The 24,312-nt window shown below is 36.0% G+C and overlaps 1 protein-coding gene across 1 annotated transcript; it reads right to left on the reverse strand.

Annotated features, from left to right (window-relative positions):
* Window positions 1–16,290: 16,290 nt before the first annotated feature.
* On the reverse strand, window positions 16,291–17,958 carry LOC121991659 (aspartic proteinase nepenthesin-1-like). The gene has a single exon (XM_042545648.1). It carries the CDS (start codon window positions 17,705–17,707, stop codon window positions 16,382–16,384), a length of 1,326 nt encoding a protein of 441 aa, XP_042401582.1. The 5' UTR covers window positions 17,708–17,958; the 3' UTR covers window positions 16,291–16,381.
* Between the last annotated feature and the right edge of the window lie 6,354 nt (window positions 17,959–24,312).

A 24,312-nucleotide genomic window follows, 5' to 3' on the forward strand; every position in this document is an offset into this window, starting at 1 on the left:
CCTGGTGAGTGAAGCCAGGCAGAAGGAAATCCTGGTGAGCGAAGCCAGGTGAAAGTCCTAGTGAGTGAAGCTAGGCAGAAGGAAATCCTGGTGAGTGAAGCCAGGTGAAAGTCCTAGTGAGTGAAGCTAGGCAGAAGGAAATCCTGGTGAGTGAAGTCAGGTGAAAGTCCTAGTGAGTGGAGCTAGGCAGAATGGAAGTCTTGGTGAGTGAAGCCAGGCAAGGGAAAATCCAGATGGATCAAGGATAATCGGACATCTGGTGTTGGGAAGTCCAAGTAGGTCAAGGGAGTGACCGAATACTTGGCACGAAGAGAAAAGTCCAAGTAAGTCAAGGGAGTGACCGGATACTTGGCACGAAGAGAAAAGTCCAAGTAGGTCAAGGGAGTGACCGGATACTTGGCACGAAGAGAAAAGTCTAAGTGGGTCAAAGAGATTGACCGGACACTTGGTGGGAAGTCCTAGCAGGTCAAAGCAGTGACCAGATGCTAGGCATGATGTACCAACAGGTCAAGGTTGACCTGATGTTGGTTTGAGAGGCTTGGGACTTGGTTTTAGGCAAAAACCAAGAGTTGGATCGATCAGTGGATCGATCTAGGCCTTTCCCAGCGAACAGAGAGCCTCTGGATCGATCAGTGGATCGATCCAGAGGTCCCAATCGATCAGTGGATCGATTGAGACGCTGCTGCTTCGCGCGATAAGCGCTGGATCGATCCATGGATCGATCCAGGCGTTTTTCCAGAGCACAGAGGCGCTCTGGATCGATCCGTGGATCGATCCAAAGCCTCCCCGATCGATTGGGAATAATCGAATCGATCGGGATCCGACCGTTGCGTCGTATTTGAGCCGTAGGTGAGCGTTGTCTTCGGCATCTCTTCACCGATTCATTTCAGATCTTCACCAGCTTCTCCACAGCTCTTCTCAAGCTCGAGATCGCCAGTTCTTGAAGGCTCTTGGAGGTTCTTCCAAGTCAAGAGGCGGATCAAAGCAAGAAGAAGAAACTAGGGTTAGGGTTTTTACTCTCATTGTAAGCTTGTATTTCATTACCTTTCCCTTTCTTCTTGTATTGAGTCTTGTAAGGCTTCTCCGCCCTTGGTAGTTACCATAAAGGAGAGTTTTATTAGTGGAGGGTGTGTGTGTAGGTGTGGATCCTTGGACTAGTCACCTCTTGTGAGGTGGATACCAAGTAAACCAACCTTGTTAGCGTTGTGTGGTTTGTTTCTGTATTTTCGGCTGCGCATCTTTGAAGAAACAAGCAACGCCGAGCAACGAGCACGCGACGAGCTATTCATCCCCCCTAGCTACTTTTCGGTCCCAACAACTTTAACACTTAAAAAAAAATTGCAATAAAATTTCTAATTGAGAAAAATTTCCAGGCAGAAAAATTTCTATTTAAGAAAATTTCTAAGTAAGAATAATTTAATTTTCTAAGTTAAAAATAAAATTTTTATGCAACGGAATAAATAACTTAAAAAATATTTTTAACATAAATAATTGAAATATTGAATTTTTCTAAGTGAAATTTTTAGAAGAAATTTCAATAAGTGTTAAACCATTGACAAATATTAAAAATAATTAACTATTTTATGCTTATCAGTTTGTCAATTAAATATTTAATTCAGAAATCAGCTTCCAGGCTGTGGCGAGACATTAGGCCTTCTTGGTTATTAGATCATCAATCACTTCTAGACAAAGCCTTTTAATGAATTCAAATATTCAATTTTCTACCTGAAAGCCCTAAGTCTTAATTATTCTTTTAATTTAAACACGTTTTTGGAATATAATAGAGGTTCCTTCCTACAGGATTAATCAGATATTTTTTGTTGGTGCGGTTAACACTAACGGTCTAACTCAGGTTTTGATGAATGACAAATCAGATTAAGTTAGGTTTGTCGTGATCTAACACTCTGAGCGAGTGTGCAGAGAAATCCAGCTAGGTCGATGGGCTAACCGGATAGCTGGCACGAAGTTCAAGTGGGTCGACGGGCTGACCGGACGCTTGGCGAGAAGTCCTGCTAGGTCGACGGGCTGACCGGATAGCTGGCGAAAAGTCCAAGCGGGTCGACGGGCTGACCGAACGCTTGGCAAAAAGTCTAGACGGGTCTAAGGGCTGACCGGACGTCTGGAAGGTGAGTAAAGGTAAGTCACTGGAAGGGAGTGACTGTGATGACGTGTTCCCGGAAAGGGAACATTAGGCATCGATCCGGCTTCGATCCATTTCGGATATCTAAGTCGAGATCGTGACTAGTTTCCGGTCTCGAAAAGACGGAATCTAAGTCATACCTTTTATATTGGACTTATGAACTGTGCTAACACTCTGTTTTGCAGGATATACATTATCTATTTGCCTTGGACTAACCTTGTTTTGCAGGAAAGGTGTTCCCTGGAAAAAGGTGGTCCAGGCGCCCGGAGGTCCGGGCACCCGGGAGGCTAATTTTATCCAAACACATCGTCACCACGTGGAGCTCACTGGTTGGACCTGCCACGTCCCACCAGGGCGCCCGGAGGGGAACCGGGGCGCCCCGAGCTTCATATAAAGGAAGGGGCAGGGGTGGTGCTTCAATAACAACTTTTGAATTGACGATCTGCTCTCTTGCGCTCCTGCAACGCTGCGACTCTGCTCCGACAAGCTCCATTCTTTTCTTATTGTGTTACATTTGTCGGTATTCTACTTCTAGCTTTTCTGTACTTAATCATTGTAATACATTATTCGAATTGCTAGTGGATTGCCCAACGAAAGTATTCAACGAGTACAGGCCTTGGAGTAGGAGTCGACACAGGCTCCGAACCAAGTAAAAAGAACCTGTGTTAGCATTGTCCTTCTGTTATACTTTTCCGCTGCGCTTACTCGTTTCGAACGTTTTTCGATATTCACCCCCCCTCTATCGATTCCTCATGATCCAACATTTTCTAGATACATAAGCTTTTGATATTTTTCTAATCTGACTTTTATGAAACCTATAGTACCAGTTTAAGCCTCTATAGTTTCTAAAAGCTGAAATATTTGAATAAGTAGAATTTCTCAAGTTTTCTATTTCTTTTTTTAATTTATCATTTTCAAGTCTTACTTTATCAAAATCTTCTATCAGACATGATTTTGCTAAAATTCTTTTTGTTTTTAAATTTTCATTCTTTAATTTATTATTTTTACTTTTTAATTTGTACATAGATTTTGCCATAGATTTAATACCATAATAAAACTGATCAGGAGGTAAGAGGTATACCTCACTTACTATATCAGACTTGAAGTATGACTCTCTCCCTGCTTCACTACATTCATCTGAAAGTGCTCCCCCTTCATCGATGCTGGCTTCTAATGTGATTTTCTCTTCATGGTTTGCCATCAGTGCTATACTGACATATTCGTGTATTTCGGTCTCAGATGATGAACTGTTGTCCCAAGTAGCTTTTAGAGTCTTGTACTTCTTAGGTATCTTGACTTTATCCTTCTTGAGTTCTGGGCAATCTTCTTTTAAGTGTCTTTCCTTTTGACACTGGTAGCAACGAACCCTTCTTCTATTTTTTGAATTTTTCTTATTCAGCATTTCTTCAAATTTATTAGATCTAAAGAATTTTTTGAAATTTTTTACCATATAAGCTTCTTGATCTTCTTCTGAGTCTGACTCGGGTTCATCCTTCTTAGTTGTATTTAGCGCCATAATCTGGCTTGAGTCTTTTGATGTCCCTGCACATCTGGTTTCATGTAATTCAAGAGTAAAAAAGAGTTCCTCTAGGGTACTTAACTCCAGGTCCTTCGAGATGTAGTAGGCGTCGATTATTGAGGTCCGTTCTGGAGTCCTGGGAAAGACATTGAGTGCGTAGCGTATCGTGTCTCGGTTAGTTACTGTTTCACCAAGGTTTTCGAGTCCGGTGATTAGTTCTTTTACCTTTGCGTGTAGATCGACTATCATCTCACCTTTTTCCAAACGGATATTTCTCAATTTGTTTCGAAGTATGTCTCGTCTTGTAAGTTTAGCTTCGGATGTGCCTTCATGGAGTTCCAGGAATTTTTTCCAGAGTTCTTTGGTCGACAAGTAACTTCTGATGCGGTTGACTTCTTGAGGCGGCAACACGCTCAGCAAGTGATATTTCGCCCAGTTATTTGCTATGAAATCATTTTGTTCTTTCTTCATCCAAAGACTTTCTTCTTTTTCCTCTCCATTTTGATTCATAGGAGCTACAAAACCATATTTTATTATTAAATGAATTTCAAAGTCTATTTTCAGAAATACCTCCATACGACGTTTCCAGTGTGCGAAGTCTCTCTCGAATTTTGGTGGAACGATGCTTGGTCCGGCCATTGGTTGCTTTGCTTCGGTCGGCGGTTAGTCCTTCTGAAGCATCCTCACTCTGATACCACTAGTTGGTCCCTTTGGAGGTCGGCAAGAGGGGAGGGATGAATTGCCCTGCAAAATTAAATCAACCCTTTCTCGACTTATAACTAAATTAAGAATACTTGTAATTAAAAATAAAGAGACTAATTAAACAGGAAATAGACACAAAGGAGATACTTGGTTTGCAATCAGAAGATTGCTAATCCAAGGAGAATAAAGCGCACTATATGAAGATCTCCTTCGGGCGGAGTACCTCTTACAGCATTAACAGCACACAAAGAAAAGTAGAACAAACAGAAATGAATTACAAGTTGTTGTTTAGCTTCTTGGACCAAGGCTATATTTATAGCTTTGGTCGGGGCGCTAGGAAGGGTTCCAGGCGCCTGGGAGGAGATAAAACTTTATCCCTTTTTGCATAGATCACGTTTGACTGTGATCTGGATAAAATCCAGGTCCGAGCGCCCCAGACTGAAAAAGTTAACACTGTTGACTTTTTCAGTCCGAGTCTTCTGCTCCGATTCAGCACGCCTCGATCCGGGTCTTTCGCTCCGGCTCCACTTCTTGGGTGATCTCGGCCATCCGGAAAAGGGCTCACCCAAACCCAAGTTTCGGCTTTCTCCTCGAGCAGCCTTCCTCCCCGGTTTCTCATCCCTCGAACGTCGCGTACGTTCTTTTCGTCCACCGGTGTACTCTTTTATTGTACCTCGTCCCTCGGACGCACCGAGCCCGTCGGCTCTCTCCCCGTGGCATCTTTCTCACTAGCCACGTCTTCCACTCGACTTCCTATGCTCCTAAGCTCCTGCACACTTAGACACAAGGGTTAAACCAAACAGGACCTAACTTAACTTGTTTGATCACATCAAAACATCTTGGGGTTCCAATAGGTTGATCTATCTCAACCTTATACTAATACGTTGTAGTAGATACGGTTTCATAGCTGCTACAATATAAGTTTGATATTGTAGCAGTTAGGAAACTGTAGCTGCTACAACATGATTCGCAACTTATATAAACATGTTGTAGTAGTGACAGTTCTGTAGCTGCTACAACACAAGTTTGATATTGTAGCAGCTATGAAACCATAGTTACTACAATGTGATTCACAGCTTGTACAAACACGTTGTAGCAACTACGAAAAAAGTAACTGCTATAACGTGGTTCGCAACTTGTACAAACACGTTGTAAAACAAGTTTGACATTGTAGCAGTTATGAAACCGTAACTACTACAACGTGGTTCGTAGCTTAAACAAACATGTTGTAACAGCTACAGTTCCGTAGTTGCTACAACACAAGTTTGACATTGTTGCTGCTATGATTTTATAGTTGCTACAACATAGTTTGCAGCTTGTACAAACACGTTGTAGCAGCAGCTACAGTTCTATAGCTGCTATAACACAAGTTTGGCATTGTAGCAACTACGAAACCATATCTCATACAACATGGTTCGCAACTTGTACAAACATGTTGTATCAGCTACAGTTTCGTAGCTATTACAATACAAATTTGATATTGTAGCAGTTACGAAACCGTAGCTACTATAATATGGTTCAGAGCTTGCACAAACATGTTGTAGAAATTATAGTTCTGTAGCTGGTACAACGTGGTTCACAACCTTATACAAATAGAAAATATTTAAGTAGTAAACCATAGTCACATAAGTACAAAACAAATATTCAAAAGAACCATTGAGATCAAACAACAAAATAAATGATACTAATTGTAATTTAGACTATACATTAGAAACTAATTCCAACACATAACAGTTAATGGAACATAGTCACTAATTATAATATATTATAGTTAACTAACACAGATAACTATTTGAATTTAACCGACTAATACACATAACATTGAAAGCATTATGTATCTTCAAAAGATGCAGAACTAGAGTATGTTGTTTAAACCTGCAACATAAAAATAATTATTAACTAAATTTTCTAAACCAATAACCCACTATAATTAAATAAAATGAAAATTTTGAAATAGTACTAGCTATATATGCCAACTCTTCTTCATATATATTGTCATCGTTGTTATGATGATTATCTATACTTGATCTGACAATTGACATATCGTCACACTTAGAAATTTTTTTAAAATTACTTGATTTGTAAATAAAATTATCATACAAATGTAGAATTTATCGACACATACCTTTGCTACAAAATTGGACAGTTGTGCTTGTCATGTGACACACCTCGATGTCCGTATCAAAGACATAGCCTAGACTTTGAGGTTGACTTCTCATTCGATAATTTCAATCTCTTCTTACATCTCTTTGTTTTTACTAAAGAAGAATCAATAATATCAAGGGTCTCATCTATAGATTTCTTCCTTTGACTTTCATCATCGTATGTTTTACTAATGTTCATTTCTTTAATTTTGTTGTAGATACAATTGAATTGTTCATCCAAGAAGTTTATCTCCTCATCAGTCAAAGATGAGTCCTCAATTAATACTGAAGTTTTATAGGATAACTCAAGTATCTTGACATCAAAAACCTTTCTAGATCTTGATCATCGATGAAATTTTACCCTTCCAAAGCAGAGATTGCTCCAACCTTTGCATCTCGTATCCGTCATTTGATTATATACATATCAAGAAAATGAAATACTTAGTTGATATGAAAATAAACTACCATATATCTACATAGAATGCCATCGAACTCAAATTTTTTATAGCTACAGGATAAGTAGTCTCTTTTTTTGTCATGTGTGAGGATCCTTGGTTTGGAGGAAAAATAACTTTAAAATTGTATCATATGGTAAACTACTAACTCAACTCCTATAGATGTTTGTTGCACATAATAACCAGGACTCTCATTCATTTGACTTTGAAACTCTGCCATTTATTTATCATGTACACCTTAACCATTTGAGTTTTCATTGCCAATTTGTTTTAATCCTGGGATGCTCATTCATATCAATATAGTTAGCAGCGTCCTATTGAAATAGATGACAAAATCCATCAATGAGTTTTTATTTAAGACATATATCTCTTGAAAATGAATATGAGCTTTTAGATCTCTGACAACTTGACATTCCAGTATAAAATACATAGCTAATATATGTTGGCACCCACTTGTGTATCAATTCATACATCAATGATAACAAATCATTTTTTTTCTAAGTTAGCACACTTGATAACCTCTTCCCATGAATTCTCAAATTCATCCAGTGTTGTAGACTTTCCAATGACATTTTTATACTTTGATAGTAGTCATGAAAAATCAAAGGATTCAATTTATCTAGTAACTTGTTAAGTATGTACCACAAAGAATATGTATTGTCTAAGGAAAAATTTGGGCAATGGTTTTTATCATAGCAAAATCCTGATAAGTGATGATCACGTTTGGTGCACCTTTAGGCATGATTGCTATGAACTTGTTAAGCAGTCAAACAAAAGACTCAGTTGTCTCATCACTTATAAAATCACAACAAAAAATAATTATTTAATCATAATGATTAACTCCTACAAATAATACAAAAATTAACCTATATTTGTTGATGTTATAAGTCGTATTAAATACAACTATATCATTAAATACACTATGGGTGCGTTTGGTTGGGGGTTATCCTTGATAACATTGGTTATCCATCCAAGGTTATCAATAAAAACTTTGTTTGTATAGGTAATCGATGATTCCTGAGTAATGTTCCATACCCGACATGTCAGCGAAAGGGGCATGCAACCTGAAATCAAAAAACTTTGAAAAACTGAGATTTTTCTTGATTCCGAGGTTAATAAATTTTTTTTATCCAAAATACCCTCGGATACTAGAAAAATATGACAAAAAAGAAAAACATTAAAAAAAATGAAAAAATATAAAAAATAAAATAAAAATAAAAAAGACACAAAAAATAAAAAATAATAAAATAATAAAAAATTAAAAAAATTTAAAAATGTAAAAAATATTAAAAAGTAAAAAATAGTAAAAACGAAAAATAATTTAAAAATGGAAAAGACATAAAAAATTAAAATAATAGAAAAAAAGTAAAAAAAAATTAAAAAACGTAAAAAATAGGAAAAATAGAAAAAATGTAAAAAAAATTAAAAAAAAACTTAAAAAATTTAAAAATGAAAAAAATAAGAAACGTCAAAAAAATTTAAAAAAATAAAAAAACCTAAAAAAATAAAAAATGTAAAAAATATATAAAAATATTAAAAAATAGTAAAAATGGGAAAAAAAATTAAAAGTAATTAAAAAATGGAAAAACATAAAAATTTAGAAAGATAGAAAAAAAAGTAAAAAGTGTAAAAAAAAATATAAAACATAAACAATAAAAAATAAAAACGGTAAATAATAAAAAAACATAAAAAAATAAACAATGAAAAAAAAACGTAAAAAATAAAAAAAAAACATAAAAATAAAGAAAATGTGAAGAAAAAAAGTAGAAAACTATAGAGTTTAAAATAATAATAATAATAATAATAATAGTTGATCCTGTCCGAATCAGGAGTCAAGGGACGCTGGGCACGTGGCGCTTCCTGCGGAGTCCTCGAATGCTCCGGTGAACCTGCAACAAAACCGAGCCGGGAGGGGTGTCCCGGCGACGGTCCTCCGACGCTCAAGTCAGGCGAGGAATAACAAAAAGGTGGCTCCCGAATCAAGATTTCGCTTACCTCTGGTGGAGAAATGGAAGCCTTATATAGACCTCTGGAGGAAACCTGGGTGCTCCAGTCAAAGCAACCACATGCCTTTGACCATGCTCAAGTATGGGTCTGTCAGAAGGGCCATGCCTGAATCATGGATCTGTCAGGAAGACGTCCATGAGAACCTACTGTTACTGCGCCAACCTTCCCATGATGTGACAGCAAGATCTTCCATCGTGCGATTTTGTGCAAGGCATAATCATCGGACGTGCTCCTGCTGATATCCCATAACCCGAGCCGAGCGCATAGGCCGTTCGGCCACCTTTGTACCCTCGCCCCTATCCTGGCCGAACGGATCACTCGATCGGCCCTTCGGTCCCAGCCGAGCGGACTTCCGCTCGGCCCTTCGATCTTCTTGCCTTGGCGTCGGAAACCCAAGCCCACGGATGGGTTATCTCTAGCTCCGCTCGGACCATTACCCTCTTGGCCAGCCTTCCATCCGTCCTTAGGTTGGGACCCTTCAGAAGGTGGGCCCCCCATTCTTACCGCCGGATCAATAGTAATAATAATAATAATAATAATAATATGTATGGTTGGTTTTGTAACTGAGGGTAATGTAATAAAATATTAAACTAGGTTATTCATTAAAACCTTCAAACAAAAATATTTTTGTTGCATTACCAATGTTGAACCAAACAACATTTGGTTATGTTTTATTCCCCTTAGCCTTGGTTATATGATTATCAAGTAATCACATAACCAAGGTTGTACATGATAACTTGAACCAAACGCACCCTATATGTCATCCTTGATACATGATCCATCCAAAACCACCTACTAAATATGTTATCTGAATTAGTTTGTAATCAAAGGAAAAGCTGAATTTTTTTCTTTCTCAGATGTAAATAACTCAATTAGTATTTCTGCATCGATACTCTTTTGTTTATCCCTTAGCTCTTTCTCAAAGTTTCCCATATCTATTTCTGTGCAACCTACCCACTCATGCCCTCTAAACCTATCTCTAATAATCACATTTGTTGGCAAATTAGAAAAGTAAAAAAAAATGTAGAGTTTAAAATAATAATAATAATAATAATAATAATAATAATATGTATGGTTGGTTTTTTAACTAAGGATAATATAGTAAAATATTAAACTAGGTTATTCATTAAAACCTTCAAACAAACATGTTATTGTTGCATTACCTAGATTGAACCAAACAACATTTTGTTATGTTTTATTCCTCATAACATTAGTTATGTGATTACCAAGTAATCACATAACCAACGTTATACATGATAACTTGAACCAAACACACTCTATATGTCATCCTTGATACATGATCCATCCAAAAACACCTACTAAATCTGTTATCTGAATCATTTTGTAATCAAAGAAAAAGCTGAATTGTTTTCTTTCTCAGATGCAAATAACTCAATTAGTGTTTCTACATTGATGCCCTTTTGTTCATCCCTTAGCTCTTTCTCAAAGTTTCTCATATCTCTTTCTATGCAACTTACCCACTCATGCCCTCTAAACCTATCTCTAATAATCACATTTGTTGATAAGTTAGCACATTGACCTTTGAAAATTGTTGAGTCAATATTTTCTTTCCTGCCAAAACATTACGTTGTGAGTGCATCAAATGCACCATTGAAGGAGTCGAGAGTGGATGATTATGACTTTCTATGAAGTTAGTGACAATCTAATTAGGTCTAGTTTATTCCTTGACAATTGAAATCTTTATGACATATAACCAGTTCTAACTTCACCACACACTCTTTCCTTTTTCATTGACACCCTTTTGCCTATTTATTTCGTTGATCATCTGTATAGACTTCTTTAAAACATACAAATATTTTCTAGCTAGACAACGTCATTTGTTTTCTTATTTTTCTTGCTATTATTCATCCTTGCGATAAATCTAGCTTCTCATAGATATTAGTTATATAACGAAAATGCATCCTCTAGTGATGAGAATTTTATCTCAATTTTTTGCTTTCAAACATTTGCAAATTGGGGAGTGTATAGGTACCCCTTGCCGTCATTTTCTTCCATTATTGGGGAATGTCAAATTCTTCAATTATCTAAAGTTCTGAACTAGGTCTTGTTGGAATACAAAGATTCAAACTTGTACATAGAAATAGATGTTCTGCTCTGGATTACCAATCTACTTTAAGCATTACATGACAATAGATAACTCAACAATAACATATCTCATATATTATATAACTAAAGTCACATATTATTTATTGTACAACTAAAGTCACAATAATCATGGAAATGTGCAAGTTCCCATAAATTAAAAATATTACTTAAGTATTTAAATTTAAAAAATTTAAAATCTGAACATTGTAGCAGCTATAACGTTCTTGTTTGTTGTCCCACCATGTTGTAACAATTATGATTTACTAGCTGCTACAATGTGATTAGACCAGAATGTTGTAGCAGCTAAGATTTGGTAGTTGCTACAATTACTAACCAGAATAAGAACCTTGTAGTAGCTAAAATATCATAACTTTTACAACGTGGTTACAGCAGAAATAACATTGTAATAGCTATGATTTCGCAGTTGTTATAATTTGCTAAATCCTAAACCCTAAGACGAGGTAGAAGCATAGAGCTAAAAGATAGATAGTAGAATATGGACATGTACATGAAAATGAACAGCCATAAGCAGATGAGTCGACACTGAGAGAGTTTATTAACAAAGACGGTGAAAGGCAATGTGAGAGTTCCAAGGAGAATGGTTCGAAATGTTTAGATTTTTTAGAAGGAAAGAGGGGACAAAGGGTTCTAAATATTTGAATTTTGAAGAGGCAAAGGGGAGAGTTTAAGATTTTTTTTAATTTTTGACGAGACGGTGCTACAATAGGAAAAAAAAGTGAGAAATATTGTTACAATGAAAGTCGCAAATTGATGCGAACGCAAAGTCGCTTATCATATCAACTGCGTGAATGAGGTTTGTTATGGCACCTAACCTTACGCCGCACTCCATGCACATCTTAAAAAAGTTTTCGGTTTAATTTTTTATAATTAATATTATAATTCGATTTTAAAGAGAAAATCGTAAAAATAATTAATTAATTAATTAAAAAAATAAAAATAAAAGAACGCTGCCGTGTGCGTCGCGGACACAAGTCCGGACCACAAATCCGCAGCATAGTAAAGTACGATACACACACAAATGTCATATGTAATTGAGAGCACATAGACTCGATAAATATTAATATTGTGAACTACGAAATGTATTTTTATTATAATGGTAATAAGATGAAGCAAATTATCTCCATAATTTATGTTCATTTTTTTTTTATTGTTTTACTGATTTTTAAATATATTTTTTGGTTTATTATACTTAGAGAAACAAATAACAAACTGATCCATTAATCAAAATTATGTTATTTTAAAATTGATGTTCGACAGCTTCCTAAAGAAAACAATTGTAATGATAAGAAGCAATAACAATTTACGTTTAAAGAAAAGGAAATAGATATATATACACACATCAACGATAGATGATCATTGTTCCTATCTGAGAGAGGAGTGGGCCAAATCTCATAGAACTTCTATTGATTTTCATCGGATTTGATCAGCTTAGTCTTCTCTCCTAAAAAGAAGAACATGCATCATAGAATTCATCTTAGTAAAACTAGATGAAGATATTAATAGAAGGAATATGTAAAGGTCCATCTTAGTGAACGATGAGAGGACTCAGAATCTGCTATTGACGATATCTTAATTCCAGCTATGTTCATACCAAATAATCTCCACCACATGAATAAAACTATAAAAGAAAAGTATGGCATAATGACAATACTAGGAAGGAGACTTATCTCATAGGTAAAAGCTCCTTGTGACTACCAATGGAGGCTCCAAGTTGTTCGAAAGGAAATAAGTTCTGGCCAACAACGTAGTCCAGCTTAGCCATACCTCCAACTTCTGCTGTTAATTTGTAAACTCCACATTTCCATCATGTGTTGAAAGCAAGCAGTCCTTAAGAGCATCTCTTATTTTTCCAATCTATTGGTGTTCATAAGAAAAATCAAAGAGTCTGTTCATCAGTAGATTGAAAAAAGAAGTAACAATATTTTGCCAACTATCTTATTAAAAATCTCTGTCACTGTATCAGAACAACATCTCTGCTGTCATGGAAATCCGATAATCATATCCTGCACCATGTGGCTTGCCAATGAAAAAATAAGTCGATCCTCATTATGTAAATCAAGTCAAATTGAGTTCATCTGGAGTTCTAGAGTAACAGCGATGAAGTATAATATTGGACGATAAGTCCTTGAGTAATGGAAAGCCCAACAAACTGATAGCATTCCGAAAAACTCAACGCAGTGCAGCAAACCTTTGTCTTGCAAACTACGTATCATTAAATTGGCAATGGATGATAGCAAGAGAAAGAATATATAAAAGAGTTTAAATTAATATCGATTTTAATACTGAGCAATTCATAATCAAAAGATTGAAAACTGAAATCTAACCGAACATGGTGTTTCATCACCTAAATTCAATGACTTCTTGAACCGGGGGACAGATGAGGCCATGGGCGGAGCTAGCATTGGCCCAGTGAGGGCAGTTGCCCACGCTGGGCCAGATAAAGCTCTACCCATGTGCCTCAAAAATCTATTTTCTCACCAATTTTATGTCCACCATTTAGAAAATTACAATTTTTCTAGGCATCATCTTGACCATCCGTTTAACTAATATTTTCATGTGTTTGATTTTTGATATTTTATTAGTCGATGCCATAAGTTATAAATTTAAACATGACATTAATATTTTTGGTATCATTTTTTTTTGTTTTACATATAGTTTTTTTTAATGTCATTATATTGATATATAATTAATTAAACTTATTAAATTGATTTAATTTTTTTACCCTAAACATAAACTTCTTGTTCATTTCCTTACCTCTCTACACTAAGCAAGGAATTCTTCTCTAAGGTAATTTTAAACAGAAAAAAAGTTATGTTTGACCAATGCGGCACTATCGTTCGTGCTACCCGTTGAGGTAGTAGTTATGTGACATAGAGGTCACATATTCGAATTTCAGAAATAACTTTCTGTAAAGTAGGAAAAGATTATATACAATAGACTCTTTCTCAGGACCCTGTATTAGCGAGAGTTTCTTACACGAGATCATCCTTATTAATTATATTATATTTGTTGCCTACCCTAAATCTAGATCCTAGCTCCGCCCCTGGATGAGGCGAGGGAGCAGCGGCAGCAGCCTATGCCAGTTTGGTTCAGACATTGCGTCGAACATCTTCTCCACATGGTACACTAGATTCTGTTATTCTTTGTTTGAAAACGATACCAGCAACCTACTCCCATTGAAGGGGAGAGAAGGAAGTCAAAGAGTTTTCGTCAGTCAGAATATGTGCAACCAGCATCGACGGAGATTGGCGGGCGAGGGACTCGGCCAAAGTTGGGAACTCCGCCCTAAATCATGAAAAAATATTATTCATAAATACATAATTTAGAAAATGAATAAGATAGTTAATACAAAAAAATTTTTTAACTACTCTATCTAAAATTTAAGATAAAATATTTGAATAAGGTATCTGATGTAGATGCGCTTAGGGTTGGACCGAGCTAAGTTAAATTTTAGGATGTTTAAATTTATTTGATAAAGTAATTGAGTTAAATTGAGTCGAGATTAAAATAAATCAAGCCTTTGAAATTACTGTTCAAGTTTGGCTTGATTTATTTTTTATGAGCTTGCCCTTGTTTGAAACTTGACTTGAACTTGGTTCATTTAGGTTTATCGAACTCTCAAATCAAGCTTGTTTAATTTAATTATTTAAAACTTTTAATTATTTGACTACTTATTGAGCTTCGTAATTTCAACTTATTTGTATATTTTATTTATTTATTTAGTATATTGATATGAGTTTTATTAATGAACATTGTTCACTAATATTAACAAATTAAATACATATATGTTCAAATTTGTTTGTTTTCATTAACGACTTGTTCAAACTTGTTTATTTAATTGATCTTATGTATATTAAACTAATATAAACAAGTTCTTACCAACCCAAACACCGAACTTATTGATAAAAAAATTAGTTAATTTATAACCCTAGCCTAAATTTAAGGAAAATCTTACCATGATCATCATGTATTTTTTTTTATAATTTATGATTTTTAGCATTTTAAGTATTTAGTATCTTTTCTATTTTATAGAAATTCTCATATTGTGAATTTATTAAACAAAATTTTCTAATTTTCTTTCCTTTCTTCATAATTTTTTGATTTTTTGATTTTAAGATAGAAATTAAAGTCTCCATAATTTTTTTCCTTTCTTCCCATCTTAATGTTAAAGTGTATATAAACATCTATTTAGTTGTTTGAAAGATAATTCTTTATTAAAGTCTCCATAATTTTTTTCCTTTCTTCCGATCTTAATATTAGAGTATATATAAATATCTATTTAGTTGTTTGAAAGATAATTCTTTATTATTTTTATTATTACTATTTTAGAAAAATCTAAAGGATCATAATTTATCTTCTCTTCTCCTCAATTTTCGTTTCTTATCAAGGATAATCATTATCATATCCAACGTACAACGTCATTATTCTAAAGGTTAGTAGTCGCTCGTGATTTATCTTCTCCATGTTAGCTCTGGAACGGATTGACGGGGACACTGAGGACGAGTGCATTCACCTTTTACCACCATTGGAGACAAATTCAAATCCAAAGGGTGCTCTTCAGGAAAAGAACGCCTCTTTGATTCTTGTGTCCTTTCGCTTGATTGGAAACTAGGCGAGTCGGGAACTCGGGAGGTCGAACTGACTCAGGAATTTGGCAAGTCAGATCGACTGATACCTAGATATATATTTGTGTTGATCAAGTGTTGGATCCTAGTGTTGATCGGTTCCATGCCACTTCTACTTCTATATTGACCAAATCCTTCGTTCTAGGTGATATCTATATATTTTGACCGGACATACCGCGTGGATCCTTTATTTACATCCACATCAATCATATTATTGAAATGAAAATTTGACTCGAAATAAAGGATCAAATTAAGATGGAATATGTTGAGAAGCAAACTCTGATCACGCATGCATGCATGCTCTATTTTTCTCATTTATAATTTGGTTTCTCATATTTATTTAATTTCATAAACCCTAATTAATGTATTAATTATTCTCACACCACAAACCCTATTTAATGTAATGAACCAAACTGTTCAGGGTGATTCTTAGTTCATGTATCAGAATTATTGGTGAAGGCTGTTTGTATCCCCATTATATATCATCATAAACTTTGACGGATCATAATTGATCAAGAAATTGTAGATTGCAATCAAAATAGAAGAAAGAAGAGAAGAACGATCACAAAGATTACGAGAAAGTGATGGTGAATTAACGTCAGTAAGCAAGAATATAATCACTAATAAGATATAATATGCAATAATTTCACATAATTAGCAAATCAGAGCGTATCGCACTGCGCCGAGACGAAAGAAAGCGCCTCCTCCTTCAGATCGTAGAGAACATGCAGGTTCTGCTGCTGGAAGTTGCCAATGATCGACAAGCCCCTCGATCCCATGATGGTCAAGCACAGCAACCCCGTGCTCGAATCCGCTATTATGTAGTTCTCCGCCGGCAAATCCAGATCGGCGCCGTCGAAATTGAACGTCAGCTTCGGCACCTCCACCGACGATGATTCTGCCGGCAGCGAGAAACAAACGTCGAGTCCCACGTCGGATCCGTCGGCCACCGGTAGCTGCACCTGGTTCAGGAACGCCCGCTTCACTTGCCGGTACCCCGCCGCCACCAAGTACGTGATCGACGTGCCTGAGTCGATGATCACGCCGCCGGTGCCGTCGTCTTGGAGGGCGAAGGCGGAGCTTGGGATTTGGAGGCGGGCCCCGCCGACGGTGATGCCTTTGAGGGGGAGGTAGTAGAAGGATGGCTGCTGCGGGTTCTTCAGCAACGGAATCGTTTGCACGGCCGTCGCCGCTTCTCCGGCGCTGAGGTCGGCCAGGGAGCCGAAGAGCAGGGGACTCTTCTTGGATTGGTTGAAGGAGGTGAGGCAGTAGGAGAACTTGCCCAATCCCAGCTGAGATATCAACGAGAGCGGCCCGCGGCCGAGCCCCACGATCCCTCCGGCCTGCGTGAAGCCGCTCCCCTGATTGGTGTCGCCGCAGCCGAACGCGACGCCGGGCACTGCCGTCGCGTTCGCGCCGCCCCCGAACCCAAAGGTCTCGCTCGCGAGCACGCCTTGCGTCGACGAGGAGTCGCCGTAGGTGTACAGGTACTCGCAGGCGGAGGTCGCGCACCGGGAGGTGGGCAGGGCCTGGCAGAGGTCGCCCGAGCAGGGGAGCTTCTTGTAGGTGGAAGAGTTCGAGGGGTCGAAGACGGCTGTGGGCTGGGAGAAGCACTCGAGGCAGGGCTTGCACTGCGTCCAGATAAGGTCGCTGCCGGTGTCGAGGATGGCGGAGTAGGCGAGGCTGGGCGTGCCGATGGCGAGATCCATGAGGAACTCGCCGTTGCCGGGGTGAACCGGAGCTTCGACTTGACTACTGCCGCCAGGTGCGGCGGCTTTCACCTCCGCGGCGCTGTGGCCGGCGGTCAGCCTCGCGACCCTATGACTGCTGCGCATCGCCGCTCGCCGGAGCAGCTCAAATTTGGAGAAATTTCCATCGGAGTCGACGTGAGTGAGCTCTACTCTGAGGCCACTCGGCGATGAACAACGAACCATGAGAATTAACGCCGATATTTGGAGTATGAAGAACAAAACCCAAAGCTCTCCCATTTAGCAGAAACAAAATTAAAACACGTACGCAAAGATTCAAAGCCTCTATAAATAGGATTAATTCGCTGAAACTACTGTCTCAAGAACAAGAAGGGCATGCAATCGATTAAAAGCAAGATATGGAGTCTGAAGAGAGGGGAATATAATAATCTGCATGTTTTGCGAATTGATTCACAGTTTATTGGTTTAGGTTTAGATAGGTAAGATATCTGTTTCTCCACCTTCAGTTGAGTGCAATGTTTCATGCAGCTAATGGCATGGTCATGACTCCTGATCAACGGCTTTGACTTGGGAAAGAAAGTCAGATCTTAGCAGAATTTTATAAATCATGAGTTGATGTGGAACGGAGAGGAGGGTTGCTGAGCAACTTGAATGATAACATCACTTGGAGGTAGAATATGTGTTTGTTTATGTGTGCAAGTAACATGCCAATGGAAACCACAGAAGGTCTGGTGGTTGTAGGTGGAGGTTTGGTGATCTATCAACATTGTTTGCTTCGCTTCTTAATTTATAGAGAATAACAAGAAGACATCGAATGTGACAACAGCCGCTCCCAACTTGCTTGGAAGAATGGGTTGACGGTAAGAAATTTGTACGAAATAAATACTTACATTGCTCATTGGAGAAGAAACCGGTAAAGATCTTGTTATAAGAAGAATCATCACGAACGAATCGAATCGAATCGAATAGCCCTTAGTATTCCATGAATCAAATCCCTCTCTACTGGATGATCTCCTTACAAACTCCTTGGATGAACTCATCATCTTTGGCTTGGACGCCCCTTTATAAGAGAAAGATGACTCTTTCTCTATCTCCATTAATGGAAGAAGGTGAAAAAGTTGGCAGATGAAGGAGAAGAAGTGCATTTTCACCTTCTTAACTCTAACATCTTCCATTAGTACAAGTCAATCTATAAAGGTCATTTAGTTGTAAAGAACATGTAAGAACATTCAATTCATACTATAATGTAAGAACATTCAATCTATAAATACATTGAACAATTATTGCTAAGAAAGTTGTTACAGTTAACTTAATTGCTCTATAGAACGAATCTGAGACATCAATAACTTGCTTTTACCCCTGATTAAATTATTTACATCAATATGAATATCTATAATTCATCATAATGAGAGCATGTTCAACATCTCCAATCAATATAATTATTCATGATCACATTTTAAGTACTCAACAAAAAATGTAATTGGTCGAATAAATGTCAAATAAGTAAATCAATTTTAATTTTTCATTTTAGCTAAAATCTATTTATTCTAATGAGTGACTTTCCTATTTATGCTTCATAGACCGAATCATTCATACCTAATATGAAACATGCTAAAGTAGCAGACACTGATTAGAACTTTAAGTAGACAGCTAAATAGTCACTTAGGATAAGATTAAGATTAACTTATAATCTCAAGGGTTTCATATAGTAGAGAAGCAGAGATCTATTCTTCTACTACCCCTATTGTAGTCATAACATATGTGGTATGAATCACATGCTATGATATTTTTCTCTTATAAAAAAAGAATGTATGCTTTTCTCAAAATTTAACACCGTACAGATTTTAATTTAGATATACCTAATATTTAATTTTGAATTCAACATATGAATTCTAATACGGTCTTAAGCAGATTAAGTAAATGGTAAGTTCATTTATTTTGATCATTGTTAACACATAAATGATTTCATATTGACACAATTATCAAAGTAAACTTAACTAATGGGTATATCTTTATCCACAACTACATAAGTTATCCTATAAGTAATGATTTTACCTCTATTTATACGTAACAAACAGTGATGATCATCCATATGAGTGGATCAATCTCAATCTGTCAACATACTTTTCTAGACTTTTATCCAAATGTAACAAAGACATTTACACTGAATAGATCATGACAATTTATATATCTAATTGTCTTTACAAAGTATGACATTTTATGAAGTTCCAAATGTTGGAATGTATACTAAAAGCCTAGTTTTTGTAAACATTTATTTGTTAAAATAAAAGAATCACATTGGTCAATATCTGCATTTATTTATTAAATGTAATTGTTCAATTAATTTATATAGTAGACAACATGGAGTGTGGTGTCACACTTAGAAGATCATGTTGTCGGTTCTCTATAAATTATAAACAGTTGCTCGTGACTAAGATAGAAAGGAACAAACTATCAGTATAGTCGTAGTGTAATTAAGTATTAGTTTATCTTGACTAATAAATTACACTAATACACTTTAAGTGTATTGAGTAGGATCATTTAGATATGTTCTTTTTGTACTGACTTAGTAAAAGAACTAAACCTTAGTTATTATGGAAGTGTGTGCTCTTAATCCTAATATAATAACAAGCACATATATTTAATATTTATTTCTTTGATTTATCAAAGGGTGAGGTTTAGCTCGATAAATCAATATGCCCGATAAGTTGGGAAATGATATTACTTATAGTGTGTGTTGTTGATTATAGAAGGAATCTGTGTCCTAGTTATCTAGGTTGAGAATGTCCCCAAGAGGAGCTCATAAGGATTGTCATGTTAAACCCTGCAGGTGGACCTAGTCCAACATGACAATAAAGTTGAGTGGTACTACTCTTGGAGCTAGATATTAATTAAGTGAGTTGTCAGTAACTTACTTAATTAGTGGACATTCGTAATCTTAAACACAGGGAGACTAACACACTCATGATAAGAAGGAGCCCATAATGTAATTTGGGATTGGTGCGGTAGTGCGGTAATAACTCTCTAGTGGAATGAGTTATTATCGATGAACTTGAGTTGTGTGTTCGGGGCGAACACGGGATACTCAAGCTCATCGGAAGGCCAAAACCAATTTCTCCTCTAGGTCCCTGTCGTAGCCTCATTATAGCCTCAAGTCCATCCAAATGTAAGGCTCTTCTTGGTGTCCAAGAAGGGGGCCGGACCATTGCTTGGTGACCAAGCAATGGCCGGCCACATCCTCTTGAAAGGGGCCGGCCCTATAGCTTGGTGACCAAGCTTGTAGGGGTCGGCCATAATAATTCAAAAAGGGAGGGTTGTTTTGAATTTTTAAAATCTTCTCTTTGTAGAAAACTATAAGTTTTAAAAGAGATATTTTAATTTTTAAAACTTTCCTTATTTGAATTAGGCCACATGTTTAAATAGAGAGTTTAAAAGATTTTAAAACTTTCCTTTTTTAACCATCCTTATGGTTTAAGAAAAAAAAAAGAAAAGAAGTTTTAAAATTTAAATTTTCTATCAGCATGTTAAAAAAGGAAATTTTATAAGAGAGTTTTTAAATTTTAAAACATGGTTTTAATTTTTAGAAACTTTTCTTTTTCAACTCATGATTTAGGAAAGAGAGCTTGTAAATTTTATAAGAGGATTTCTTCTTGTAAAATTTTAAAAAAAATTATTTTTCCTTTCCTTTTAATTGTGGTCGGCCACCTTGCTTGGTGCCCAAGCAAGGGCCGGCCAATAGGATTAAACCAAATTCAATCCTAAACCAAATAGGATTGATCATAACCATTGATTGGTGATTGATTCAATCAAGAGGAAAGAAAAAGGAAAAATAAAAAGGTAAAAGGAAAAACTCTTGGATGATTTTATTTTTTGTAAAAGGTTTTTCCTTATTTGCCTTGGGCAAGTAATATAAAAGAAGGGGTGAGGGGGCTGCATGAGACACAACTCTTATTCTTTTGCTTGGGTGATCTCTTGGTGTGGCCGGCCCTCTCCCTTCTTCCTCTCCCTTTGCTCTCTTCTCCTTGGTGGTGGTGGTGGCCGGATTTTAGAAGAAGGAGGAAGCTTTTGGGTGGTGTTCATCTTGGAGGATCGTCGTCCACACGACGTCCAAGGCGAGGCGAGGAATACGGCAGAAGATTTCGAGATCATTAGCTTACAAAGAGAAGGTATAACTAGTATTTTTCTTCTGCATCATACTAGTTATTTTTCTTTGTATGAATTCTAAATACAAGAGGCAATTAGATCTAGTTTATCGAATTTATTTTTCAATTTTGTGTTTTCTTCTTTTTCGAATTTGTGATTCGATTGTTCCTTTTGGTTAACCTAGAGTTATTTAAGGAAATAAATATTAGCTTTCCTTAAAAGGCTTTACCTAGGCGGTGGTGGTTGCTCCCATATCCAAGAAGGTCATGTGCCTCGCCATGTAGTCCTGGAAGCCAATTTTGGAAATTAATATTTATGGAATTAATAACCTAGGTAGATTTAAATTAATAGTGTTAAGTTCCGCTTGCGATTCAAATCTAAACCATTAAGAACAGATAAGTTAAATTTGGAATCAATGATGTTAAGTTCCGTCTGCGATTCCTTATTTAACTTCTAAAGAACACAATAGGTTATTTAAGGAAAGGTTCGACACTTGTACAAAAATTTTTGTACAGTGGAACCGGTACGTTTTCCTAGGTTTAACCAACACCAAAGACTTCAAATGTCCTTGAAATGATTCTTTAGTCAATAGCTTAGTAAAATAATTTGCAAGCATAGCACGTGTAAAGATATACTCAAGAATTATCTTTTTGTTGTCCACAATATCCCTTACAATATTATATTTAATTTCTATGTGCTTGCCCTTGTTGTGATATTTGGGATCCTTAGAAAAAACTATAGCAGCTTGACTGTCATAGAACACTGTAACAAGACTAATAGTGTAGCAGGGCCGGCACAAGGGGTTAAATTGTCGGTAAAAAATAAAGTTAAACCCTTCTCAATCTTTCAACTCAGATTAGTAGCACAATTAAATTAAAATAATTGAACAACTAATAAAATAAAAGAGGCTAAAGAATTACTTGGTTACAACCTAAGTAGTTGTTAATCCAAGGCAAAAGAAATCACTAAACAAATCTCTTTCATGTAGGCGGAGAAGCCTCTTACACTCGTTAAGCACTCAGAAATATGCTAGGAAATGAATACAAGAGTTGTTATTAATTTCCTAGGTCCAGAGGTCTTTTATAGTCTATGGAAAATGTTATCCACAGCTTGAAGGCGCTTTCAAAGTGGTCCAAGGCGCCTTCCATCGGATAAACTTTATCCTCCCAAGGATAAAATATTATCCTCGGATAACGGCTAGGGAAGGTGCCTTCTATGGGGTGGAAGACGCCTTCGTACTATTCATCGAAGGCGTCTTCTAAGCTATGGAAGGTGCCTTCCATAAGGCATATCAGTTCAACATAAGCTAATCTCTTCACGTGGGTGATGCTTTAGCTGACCGGAGTTGAGCTCACCCAAATCCAACTCTAACCTTCTCCTCGAGCAGCCTTCCTACTCGGCTTCTCGTCCCTCAGACTGTCGTGGGTGTCCTTCTTGTCCTCTAGTGTACTCTTTTGCAGTGTCTCGTCCTTCAGATGCACCGAGCTCGTCGGCTCCTTTTCCGTGCATTCCTTCTCGCTAACTGCGTCTTTTGCTTGACTTCTTGTGTTTTTAAGCTCCTGCACACTTAGACACAAGGATCAAATGCAATAACACCTAACTTAACTTGGTTGACTACATCAAAACTACCACAGGGTACTTACAATCTCTCACTATTTAATGTGCATCAATTCAAGTTAAGTTTAGGGTCAAACAAAATAATAGCATGATTATGTAGACAAGTTGCAATTAGAATAAAATATTGCAATCCAATGAATTAACGAAGTTTGCAAAATAAGTAAAAAATCTAAATCCAAAAAAATATTCTAACTCCCCCTTAACTTGTACCTATTTCTCCCCCTTTGATCACATCAAAAATAGAAAAAATACAACAATCAATTAAACAAATTTGAAAAAAAATTCTAGGGGTACATTACAAACATTACTAGTAGGTCAATATTTTTCAGAAATAATTTTTAAATATATTCTATTTTTAATAATTAAGCTTCAATTTTGAAAAAAAAAATAAATCAAAAATAATTTTCAGTTTCGAAAAATCATGAAAATTTTTGCCAAATTTAAGAAAAGGAAGCTAGACGAGTAGAAAAATTCTCATAAAAAGATATTATTTAATCTAACAAAAATAATTTATTTGAGTAAAACAACTAATTTTTAAAAATAAATAAAAAAAAAAATTCAACTCTAAAAAATATTCCACTAATTTTTCTTGGATATGACAAACAGATTGTCTAATACTAGAAAAATTAAATTTCTCGAATTTCTATTTTCCTGATTGTTAATATTAAAAATTAACTTTTTAAAAAATAAATTTGTAATAAATTACATAAAATTTTAAAAATGTCAAAAATTTTATTATGATAGAAGACATCATGTTGTATCCCAAAAAAATAAAATATTTTAAAGATAAGTCTAAAAAATAATTTTTAATATTCAAAATATTATTTTTGTTAATAAATTCATAGAAAATAATTTATCAATCAAAAAATTGAAAAAAATTTAGCAAAAATTAATACCAAAAGATTAACAAAATAAATGATTTTATAAAAATGACTAAATTGAGTAAATTAATGCATAGGTAAGATTTTGAGCAAAGAATATAACAAAAAAAATACTCAATTTTTTTTATCTAAAAAAAATTTAATCTAAGAAGGATTTTAGAATTCAATATAGGTTCTTTCCTATTTGGTTCACTAAAAATTTCGGTGGTACTTAATTAATTCCTAGGGATTTTCCTAATCTGT

Source organism: Zingiber officinale, chromosome 6B (assembly GCF_018446385.1).
Source record: "Zingiber officinale cultivar Zhangliang chromosome 6B, Zo_v1.1, whole genome shotgun sequence".
Taxonomy (NCBI): Eukaryota; Viridiplantae; Streptophyta; class Magnoliopsida; order Zingiberales; family Zingiberaceae; genus Zingiber; species Zingiber officinale.